Consider the following 11,818-nt stretch of genomic DNA (forward strand, 5'->3'; position numbering starts at 1 on the left):
AAGGTGATATAGGATTCTGCTGTTGAGGTGATAAGAGAGGTAATCTGAAACTTTATAAAAGTGGTCAAGCTTCAATCGGAGTATTGTGTTCAACTCTGGTTGCCACATTATAGGAAGGATGTGAAGGCATCAGAGGGGGTTTCGATTATTATTCAGTTAATTAGTAATATTTATAAAAATGGCTCCTGGTACAACGGATTACAGTTACAAGGATAGATTAGAGAGACTGGGACTGTTTACTTTTGAGAAGTGGAGGTTAGAGGTAGATTTGCTAAACGTATATAAAATTATGAGGGGTCTGGACAGAGCAGACAGTTGTGGACTGCCCCCTTGGTGGAGGAATTGATGATCAGATGTCACAGGTATAAAGGAAAAGAAAATTCAGCGTAACATGAGAAAAAAAACTTTTTACGTAGCATGTGGTTGGAAACTGGAACACACTGTCTCCAGATGTGGCAGAGGCAGATTCTATTGTGCCCTTCAAGAGGGAATTAGATAACATACAGTGGAGAAACATTTACTCAGCCATGGATGGAGAATGGAGAAAATTGCTCTGATGAAAAGCCAGCAGACATGAGCAACTGAATGCTCCAACTATTCTGTGATTCTATGAGCAGGCAGATTTTGCCAGAAAAAGCAGTAAGCCCTAGGATCGAGTGTATATTAGAATTCAGCAAAGAATGGGCAAAAAATTAATAATGGGAAAATGGAATATGAGACTAAACTAGCAACAAACATAAAAACAGATCGCAAGAGCCTCTACAGATATGTAAAAAGGAAGACTAGTGAGGGATGATTAGGTTCCCTTACTGAGAGAGATGGGAAAATTTATAATAGGGAATAAAGAAATGGCAGATGAATTTAATGACTATCTTGTGTCTATCCATGCAAATGAAGAAATAAAATAAATTACTATTAGTAAGGAATTGGTACTCAGAAGTTACTGAAATTAGAAACTTATAAATCCCAAGGACCCAATGAATTTTGAAGGAGTTGGCTATAGAGATAACGGATCATCTGATGACCATTCTCCAAAATGCTATTGATTCTGGATTGGTTCTTGCCAATTGGTGGGTGGCAGATGTTACCCCACTATTCAAGAAAGAAGGGAGAGAGAGAATGAGGAAACTACCAAACTGCTGGCCTGAAATATGTTGTTTTAGATTTCTTAATTAAAGTCATTTTGGGCAGTCGCATGCCTGGCAACAGAAAAATGGTCCAACCATGGATTACAGGAGAAATTAAAGTGAATATTAAATCTCCGTTATTGCTTGCTGAACATGCACGTTCCTTTTCAGTGATTCAGGTACAAGGACACTCAGGTCTCTTTGCACATCAACATTTTCCAGTCTCTCACTATTTAAAAAATACTCAGCATTTCAGTTTTTTCTGGTGTGGCAGAAAATGTTGCATTCTTCCACATTGTACTTCATCTGCTGTGTTGTTGCCCACTCACGCAGATTGTCTAAATGAAAATTCTGGAATAAAGGATGTGCTATCAAGGTATTAAGGTATTCAAACAATATGACTAAGTAGAGACAGCATGGATTTTTGGAAAGGAAAATCATATTTGACTGATATATGAGAATTCAGTGTGGATGTTGCTAGTGGCACAGATGAGAAGGCACTAGTAACCATGGTGTATTTGGATTTTCAGAAGACTTTTGATAAGTTCCTACAGATTAGGGCATGTGGAACTGGGGGTAATACACTAGCTTGGATTGAGAATTGTTTAACGGCTAGAAACCAAAGAGTAGGGATAAACGAATCCTTCTCATGCTGGCAGACTACAATTCGTAGGGTAAGGTAGGGATCTGTGCTTTGGCCTATGATTGATATAGAGGTCTATAATCTATATGGATTTGGCTGAGGAGAATCAAATGTAATATTTAGTAGCTTGGTGATGACAGGAAACTAAGTGGGAATGTGAGTAGTAATGAAGATGCAAAGAGGCTTCATGGGGATACGGACAATCTGGGTGAGTGGGCAACAATATGGTAGATGAAGTACAATCTGGAAAAAAGGTGAGATTTTCTGCCACAGCTGAAATGCTGAGCATTTTATAAAAGGCAGGAGACTGGAAATGTTGATATTCAAAGGGACCTGAGTGTCCATGGACATGAGGCACTGAAAGCTGACATGCACATGCAGCAAGCAATAAGGAAGGCTAATGTTGGCCTTTATTGCAAGAGGAATTGAATACAAGGTTAGGAATGTTAAACTGTAATTATAAATGGCCGTGGGGAGACCACTATTGGGAGTATTGTGCAAAATTTTAGTCTCCTTATCTAAAGAAGGGCACACTTGGTATAAAGTGCAGCGTAGGCTCATCAGACTGGTTCCTGGGATGGCGGGTTGTTCACACAAGGAGAGATTGAGTTAGCTCCACCTCTGGACTTCAGATGAATGAGGGGTGACCTCATTGAGACATACAAAATAGTTAGAGACCTCGACTGGGTGGATGTGTGGAGGATGGTTCCCCTGGCAAAGGAGTCTTGAATAAAGGGCCACAGTCTCAAAATAAGGGGGAAGCCATTTGGGACAAAAATAAGGAGAAATTTCTTCACTCAGGAGATGGCAAATGTTTGGATTTCTCTACTGTGGAGAGAAATTCAAAACAAAGATTCATAGATCCAAGGTATCCAGGCTATTAAAGAAATCAAGGGATATGGGGATAGTGCAGGAAAAATGGTGCCAAGGTAGATCAGCCACAATCTTGTTGAATGATGGAGTAGGCTTGAGAGACTGAATGGCTTACTCCTGTTCCTAGTTCTTACATTTTTATACTCTTATGATTAAATTTCCACTGCCAGTCTAGTCTAGGATTTCCACTTTTGACATCTGGCTGCAATTTGTTTTAAAAAAAAATCATCCTCTGAGTTCCCTTCAACCTTATTTCCAGCTGGCAGTTACACAAAATATCCCAAAGTATGGAATTTCTCATAACTCCCCAGGCAACTTGGATGCCACATAAACCTACTTAATTTAAAGCCAATATAATTTTAAAAGGCACCAGTGGTTTACTTAGTTTACAGCATCATTGCCAGTTTGTAAATTTTATATTCCAAGAGATTTATTTTTTGAGTTACCTACAAGAGGAGTATTTTAACCCAAGAGTTTTGCAGAGGCCCCAACTATCACATAACATATTTGTATATCAGTTTCATCCAAGCGTTTTTTTGTTTCTTGAACCTTGGCAAAAGTTGATTTTAATATTAACTTTCACAAATATTGATTTGCGGCAAATTGTAATTCCAAAGGGGTGATTTTAACCCTATCTATTCAGTGGAAATTTGTTGGCTGGGCAGTTAAAATTATTCAGGTTTTCTCAGATCTCTTACTCTAATTCATCCACATATTCCTTAGCACCAATTTTACACAAGCTTCTGGACAAATAGTCAAGTGGACCGAGCCCTTTCTTTATATAGATTGAGCAAGGAAATCAATTTGCTTTTCACCAGACCAAATGAATGCAGGATTGGCTGGGAAGAGGAAGACTAGTTCATTCCTTCCATTGTGTGGACAAGCAAAATCAGAGTGAAGAATGATTAGGCCTTCCCTGTCAGAATCACTCCACTTTCTTTCCATAAAACCACCTTTGAACCCTGTAGCTGAGGTCCCAGGGTGATGGCCAAGTTTCCCACAAGCTGGTAGCCACTATTGCACCCAGTAACGATGTTAAAGGAGCCAAGCTTAATTTTTTGTAACAACAGATGAGTTTCCAACACCCGTCTGCACAAGAGCAGCTGGAATTCACATGAGGACCCTCATATGGGCTTTCTTCTTCTTAATCTGGGGACATCCACCAGCATAAAATAGCAAATTAGTAATCTGAGTTAAAATAAATTATTTCCCTCTTGTAACTCTTCAATTACAGGGCATGGTGGGGATTCGTGACAATTCACAGACTTCTAGTGTGTATGCTGGACTCCCTTCTCCACAAAAGTCAAGTTGTAGACAGATAATGCAATGGTCCTCAAGCTTGGACCTGTTAAAGCATGTTTTCAGAGGTAAGTGGGACATCAACAAGGTGCAAGTTGTTCATTGATCCTGCCACATGGGCCACTTGCTACAGTAAATAGAATTGAAGAGCTAGCAAGGACTCCCAATTAAAGAGCATGAGCATTTCACTAACAAATGCAGTGAGCACATCAGAGTTATGTTCAGATAGTGGTGCCACCACAGGCAGCCCACTTTACTGACTGGCTGTCATGAAGAAAATAATGAAGGTGATTTGCCTCTCTGAAGTTTCAGTACACTCCTTGTTGCTATTCATTGTTGTTGCCTGAAAAAAAACTAATAAAATCAATGCTTCAATTACTAGTGCTGTTGAGAGCTATTGGCAGTGGCTCTGCGGTGCTGTAGGTCTGAGACAAGAATGCAAAGTTGGTCACTATCCCCTTCATTACCTATTATGGTAGACCTCCTTTGGCCTGTCAAGGTAAGTGCTCCTTGGTTTATACGGACCATTCTTTGGATAACAAAGGAATCAGCAACTATTTAAATATAAAAGTCCCCCATGTCACATCTCCCCAGATCCCCCTCAGGAACAACAATAGCAGACTCAGCTCCATAGACCTGTTTGGATTTGAGTACGGCCACAGATGGCAGCCATCCAAGAATGAAGAATAAGGACAAGCTTGAACACACCACACACAGGCAGAGTCAATTGCAAAGCAAAACTGATTTATAAAATTACCTTCCATAATAGTAACAGGATCTTCAACCTTTGGACGCAGTATGTTTGGCCCAAACACTGTTCCCAGGTTCTGAACGCTCATTTTGTTTACATCTGAATGAGACTGGACCTCATCCAAGAACCTGTGAAAAATTAATCAGTCAGGGTTTAGAAAGAGCACTGAATCAGTATTAACTGCTGCTTGCCACATTCAGCATTGAAGAAAGTTTCTATGGCTTGTGGACAGTGCGTGATGTGCCAACCATGCCTTGTATTCTCTCTGCTGCTGTCAGTGTCCTCAGCTAATGGAATCAGCTTCAGCCTCAGGACTAAGCATCGCTGTCAACCTTAACTGAAAAGACATGGCCTAAGACATTTGTTTTTATGTGCTACTCTGCTACTCAAGTAAACTTGATTAAAACCCAGATTACTAGTTGAGGTGGGTTGCTTATGAACACAGTGTGAATTTTCAGATATTCAGTCAGGGTCTTTTGTACACATGTCATGCATCAGACGATGGTCAATAGGCATGTGCAATGATGTCAAATGCTGAACATCTCCTGAGTGATGTCACTTGCACAAATTTCTGTATATTGGCTCCTACGAACTCTGAACTGGTGAACCTGAGAGCTGAGTCCTATCCTGGTATTAGTCAAAGGGCCTGACCCTAATTGGGCTGCTGCTGGGGAGTCCAGGGCAACGATCTTCCCCCAGATCTTCCTTAATCTGCTAATTCTAAGCGATCAGTCCCTCACCTGCTCACCCCCTGCCAATACTACAATTCCCCTCAGATCTGTCCAAGCTCTACCCTAACTTCTCCTTCGATCCCTCTAATTATTTCTCCTTAACCTCCGATTATATCATTGGTCTATCCTGGATCCTCTCATCCCTACTCGCCTTCCCCCTATCTTCCACTTAAATCTCTTCCCAGTGTTCATACCTTGGTCCTACCTCTGTGCCTGTCCCCTGCAGTGCTCTCCCTGCCCCATCTCAATCATTACCTGCATAGTAGAACATTGAAACCTCAGGGCTTTGCCCAAACCCCATGTGAGCCTCCCTGCACCACCACCAGCTGGGTTTTTGCCTTTCATCCTAACATCTGCTCAGGGCTTTATGGTAAATCTCGCCTGTTCGTTCACTGTAACTTAAGCAGAACCTCCGTTTCCTTTGAGTTTCTATGGATCACCCACTGAAGCGGGAGAACTTCTATGGAAAGTCAACCCTTTGCTATTTTCCTGAAATACTACTTTATCGAACGCTATTAGTAAGCAGCTCCAGTGACTTCCAGTTGCTGAATATCAGTAGTACTTGGGCACCAGACTGAATGAGTCCACTTGATTTTGTTTTTAAATTCATTCACAGATGTTGGCATCGTTGGTAAGGCCAGTATTTATTGCTCATTCTGAATAGCTCCAGAGGAGGTACTGATGAGGCACCTTCTTGAAGTGTTGCAGTCCTCAAGGTGAAGGTATTCCCACAACACTGCAAGGTGAGCAGTTATGAGAATCTGCCTCATCAATGAGGAAGGAAAATTGACATACTTCCAGCTCAGGATAATGTGTGAACTGGAGTTCAGAACATTTAAAAGACTCTTGGATAGGCACATGGAAGTAAGAAAGATGGAGGGTTATGAGCTGTGTAGGAGGGAAGAATTAGATTGATTGTGGAATGGGTTTATATGGGTCGACACAACATGGTGGGCCGAAGGGCCCGTACTGTGCAGTACTGTGCAGAGGGGAACCTGCAGGTGGTGGCATTCTTATTCATGTGCTGGACTGCAGAGTTTTCATCTGACCTCTTGGCTGTGAGCCCCCAAAACATTTTACAGGCATATGGTAATGTGACGTGGCTTCAGCAAGTAGGCTGATACTGTTTCATACATGCATGCTTCACCATTGAACTGGAATTGGTTCCTTATCTCAATGAGAACTGTAGCATAGGGAGCATGTCAGGCCAGGAAGTAACACATTGTGGTGGAAGGCTAGTTTGCTCTTGCTGAAAGCCCACAACACCTCAATGGTGTTGGTTTCGAGCTGCCGGATCTGTTCCGAATCCATCCCATTTGTATGACAGCGGCGTCACACAACACAACAGAGAAAGGTCACAGTCATGTTGTCCTCATGGCAATGGACCAACAAACAACGATCATAAGTTCAACAACATCATGGAATTGAATTCAACATATCTGGTCATTTGAAAGCTGACACCATGATACCAAGAAGATGAATGGCAAAGCTGTTTTACACACAGAATAGATATGATCTGAACTCAGTGTTGATAAGGGTGGTAGGAATTAGGGATTTCAAAATGCAGTTGGACCGGCACGTCTGAGGGAAAATAATTTACTGGGCAATGGGTGAAAAAACAGGTGATTGGGACTGCATGGACAGCTCTACAGGAAGCTGGTCTGGAGTCGATGGGCTGAATGTACTCCTTATGGACCATAATGATTCTGCTCTATGATTCTATGCAGAAATGATCCCAATAACCGTTGGACTGTCAGAGGATGTCAACTGATTCTCTAACACCTGCAAGGGAAAGGATCCTTCTGCTTCACTGGTCCAGTCCTGCGCCATTGTGGTTTGCTTTTAATCCCATAAAGTTTTCTAATAAGCCACACAATTCCTGTGAAATAGTGGTCCAAGAAGGAAATCTAGCAGCACTGCTTGACAACATTGGCTAGATCCTGACAATAGCAATAGAAATTCTCCAACTGGTCACACAGCAGCAACTTTGAATGGTGACATTCCACTCTCCTCCAAACCTTGGAGACCGACTGGTTATGCTCAGAGAGGCAAGCAACCTGCAAGTGAATTTCAGGGAATGTTACCACTCTATCTGGTGGGTCCCTTGTGTCATAACCAGCATTATAGCAATTAAGAGTGAATAGATTTATAATCAAAAGACCTTGTGAAGACTATAGAAGCTGCTGAGAATTTGTGGTTTATGAGGAGGCCTTCTACACTTTCACCCACACTATGTGTGCCGGCCAGCTATCCTCACTATGGTCCAGGAATGAGCAGTGTGAAATCCTTTACAGAAGTTATTGATGGAGCAGGGACACAGGCCAGAAGACAGAGCTTGATAGGGCATACTCTGATGCTATGACCTAGGACTGCCCGCTTCTATTATACCAACATGATAGTCCTACAACCTCAGACTGCCCTCTTCTATTACAGCATCACAGTGTTTTTCATCTAGATTCCAGCATCTGTAGGCCTTTGTTTCTCTGGAGCATACTCTGGCTTGACAAGGGACTGGAGATGGAGAACATCCGACTCTTCTTTTCCCCCACTAACTGCCTTTCAGAAATTCGCAGGATAATTAAACAAGAAAAGTATCCTGTGGTGGGTCCCCAGTTCCAAAGGGTCTATCTTTCTACCTTTCCATCCCTCTCGTGCTCTGCTCTATCTGTCTGTAACTTCCTTCACTGTTCCAATGAGGTCCAACATGAAATGAAGAACAGAGTCTCATCATCCGCCTAGGCATGTTGAGCTTTCAGGACCCAAAATCAAATGTAATAATTTCAGATAACTCACTTTCTCCGTTTGTATCGGATCTGGCCAGTTCTGCTGTAGGTTATCCATCTGTAATATTTACTCATTTTCTTCTTTTTCCACAAGCACTGCCTGACTTACTGGTCATTCCTCACATTTCTCCTTTGCTTTCAGGTTTCAGCAACAGCTTTGCATCTGTCTCTTTCTTTCCCTCTTTCTCTCTCTAACTGACCTCATTCATTTGTTAACCAGACAGTACCACAAACATCACTTTGACAACTCTATCAGATATATTCCCTTTGCCTATCCATTGCTCCCTACCCTCTCTGCAGCTTAAAGCTAACTTGTTTTCTTGTTCTGATGAAGGGTCTTCGACCTGAACTGCTAACTCTCTTTCTCTCTCTCCACACGTGCTACCTGACCTGCTGAGTGTTTCCAATAGTTTTGGTTATTTTAAACTTATACCATCTGCAGTTCTTTGATTTCCCATTTTGCTACCTGTCTTCTTACAGCTGGATGGGGGTTTCTAAATCTGTGATTGATTTGTGGAAGTTCCTTGCCCCAAAAAGTCAAAAACAAAAGCAGGCAGCACACAGCATAAGCTGGGAGCAGGTGGCAGCTGGTGGAGCTTGTTGAGGTGGATCCCATGCAAGTCTTGGATTGGCTCAACACCTTGCCTGGCTCCACGCTGATCAGGCCCCAATACTCAGCAGCCAGCTCATTCCATCTAACATGGGTCACATGTATATTTTCTGCAAGTCCATTCTGTCACCTCTCTGTGAACCAACAAACTGCACTGTTCCACAGCCCTGTTCAGTATATCTGCATCAAGACAGAGTCAAACTTTACAGTTGTACTCTGTTGAAATAATTAAATCTACCTAACCCCATGAAGTTGGGAGGTCTGGACTTGCTTGTTAAGAAGATAAACAGGTTTACCTTGTGATAAACCCATTTCTAGGATACCATCTGGATTGTAGTTGTCACAATGTTTCCAGCTTGACATTATAGCAGCATCAGAGCATCAACTTACATTGATTAACTTTACTTTCCGTGACATATTTGATCCTCTAAACATTAAGCACTGAGCTATACTTAAATTGTTGAAGACCAGCAGCCAACGGTTTACCTGCAGATATACTTTAGTAAGTTGAAATTCACAGGAGGGAGGGTCTTCACTTGTTTAATTAGCTCCTTCATCCCCTGAAAGAAATGAAAACCAGTTAAAGTGCCCTCTGCAATCGTTCATTGGTTTTGGTACCCTGCACTGAGATAAATACAACAAACATGAATCAATTTTCAAAACTGGCTGCAATGGAACTTGCACTGATCATGAACTCTATCTTGGCTTGACATTCACATCATGTGCTAGCTATTTTATTTGTGTGACTGCAAGGATGAATCTATCTGTAGATTTATATATGCACATACACTTTCAGAATAATGCAGCACTGGAGATTATGGAATCCCCAGTGGTGTAATCAATACATGAAAAAATGCAAGGCTAATAAGAAAACAGGATGGGTTCTTTTCATTAACTCTGAGCACAATAAAAGACTGCGGTATATTGGATCAGTGGTTTGAAAAATCATCAGAAACATGATGGATTGGGAAGTAAGATCCAGGTCTAAACAGGAGCATTTCAGTGAGTTAAGGAGCAGTTTTTGCAAAATTTTTCCTTGGGATGTTAATAAGATGGAATAGAACCTTCAACAGAATCGTTCCTCAGGAAGGGTTTTAGACGAAAGGTCTTTGAACTGAACCATTAACTCTGCTTCTCTCCACAGATACTGCCTGGCTTGCTGAGTATTTTCTGCTTAAGTCTTAAATTTCCAGCATTTGCAGACTTTGGCTTTGGAATGGTTCCTGTAAGGACTTGGAAGGAACAATCTTCATGGACCAATTGTTGTTTCCCTTTATTTTTTAATGTTATTACATTAGTGAGAGACAATGAGCAGGGGCTGAAGACCATTTAAGTTCTCTTAGAAGTGAAAGAAATTTATAATCGTCAATACTTTTGAAGTTCTGTGACTCAATCAGTTAAGAAAATATTTGAAATCATAGTCAATGACTGCTGAAATTTTCAAATATTTCAGTACATATGGGACTTTAATAAAAATATATATACATATTCTGATGCATTCACAAAACTAGGCGCTGCCTGAGACAACAATCTATTTCAATAGCCAAAAACTGCTGGAGGAACTCAATAGGTTGAGCAGCATCTGTGGGGCAAAAGGAATTATTGACGTTTCAGGTTGAGGCTCGACAATTCCTTTCATCCCACAGATGCTGTTCGATCCGCTGAATTCTTCCAGCAGTTTGTTTTTTTGCTCCAGATTCCAGAATCTGACCTCCATTTCAATAGCACCGTTGATAGCGTGAACAGAGGCATAAATAGTAAAGATTTGACTGTAGGATTGCATGTATCTACTGGTTACATGGAAAATAATGTGTTAATATTTTAAATTATGGAAATCCAGCAACATAATCTGTGCATGAAACCATAGATAATCTGTCAAGTGGCTATTCATCAGCAGCCTTTGTATTGAGGATGGGACATACCTGAAATTATTAATTTTGCCTGCTTGCTGACTAACCTGTAGTATTCTCTGCTAATATTCAACATGTACTGTAGTTGCAGCATTTCTACATTTGCAGTGAACGGTGGACTAGAAACAAATATGACTATAACAAAAGTGTTTTATCTTACACTAATTTTCAAGGAGGACATGTTAAATACAATATTGGTAAATGTTTATTTAGTTGGCAAACATCAACCACCATTCAGACCAATACCTTGCAGACTTTTTCACCAGTGTTTGGAATTTTGTTATGTATTTGTAGAAACAGCATGACTTTGTGCACCTTCTTGGTTTTTACCCAGTGGTTATGAGTAATTCTTTGACAGAGTAAATCTGAAAATGCTGGCTCAAAGAACGAAATGTGTCAGGACCACCCTGCTCTCTGCGCAGAATCTGGCTAGAGGCTGATTCGCCATTGCCCTAGACACACTACTTGTTATTTGTTTGCTTCTGACCCCCATGACAGCTCTCTTCTCCGTGCAGTGTTGCTGCTGTTTTAGTGATGCTGAAGTCTGGCTTTTCTGACATTTTCAAAACACTTTAACAGATGATGCATAAGCAAAATGCAAGGAACTATAGATCTCACAATTTTTATAGCACACAACGCAGGCATTTTACTTCACCAGCACATGCTCATACCATGCTCAGTGCTGAGGTTACATGCCCGATGATGGTGTATATGACTCATTTTATATGCTAATCAAAAATGCAAATATCCACATCTGGATTCTTATTATAAGATTTTTTTAAGTCACATGTACATTGAAACACACGGTGAAATGCATCTTTTTGGGGGCGCCAACATAGCATGCCCACGACTTCCTAACCCGTATCGTCTTTGGAATGTGGCAGGAAACCAGAGCACCCAGAGGAAACTCACACAGACACAGGAAGAACGTACAAACTCCTTACAGACAGTGGCCGGAATTGAACCCAGGTCACTGGTGCTGTAATCGTGTTATGCTAACTGCTACACTATTGTGCCTGCCTACATTAGCCATATGCTGCCAGCCTTAGATTTATTGGTCAGCATTGCTGGGGAAAACCATTGAGCTGGAT

General features: G+C 41.3%; 1 protein-coding gene across 3 annotated transcripts in view; it reads right to left on the reverse strand.

The window, feature by feature from the left end:
* Window positions 1-11,818, reverse strand: part of arhgap24 (Rho GTPase activating protein 24) — a 391,296-nt gene that overhangs the window by 12,201 nt on the left and 367,277 nt on the right. For all 3 annotated transcript variants that reach the window (XM_052010255.1, XM_052010256.1, XM_052010257.1), the window contains 2 exons: window positions 9,304-9,377; window positions 4,700-4,821 (listed from right to left, as the gene is read on the reverse strand). In XM_052010255.1, the coding sequence (XP_051866215.1) occupies window positions 4,700-4,821; window positions 9,304-9,377 (196 nt within the window). The remainder of the gene's footprint in view (window positions 1-4,699; window positions 4,822-9,303; window positions 9,378-11,818) is intronic.

Source organism: Pristis pectinata, chromosome 2 (genome assembly GCF_009764475.1).
Source record: "Pristis pectinata isolate sPriPec2 chromosome 2, sPriPec2.1.pri, whole genome shotgun sequence".
NCBI classification, from domain to species: Eukaryota; Metazoa; Chordata; class Chondrichthyes; order Rhinopristiformes; family Pristidae; genus Pristis; species Pristis pectinata.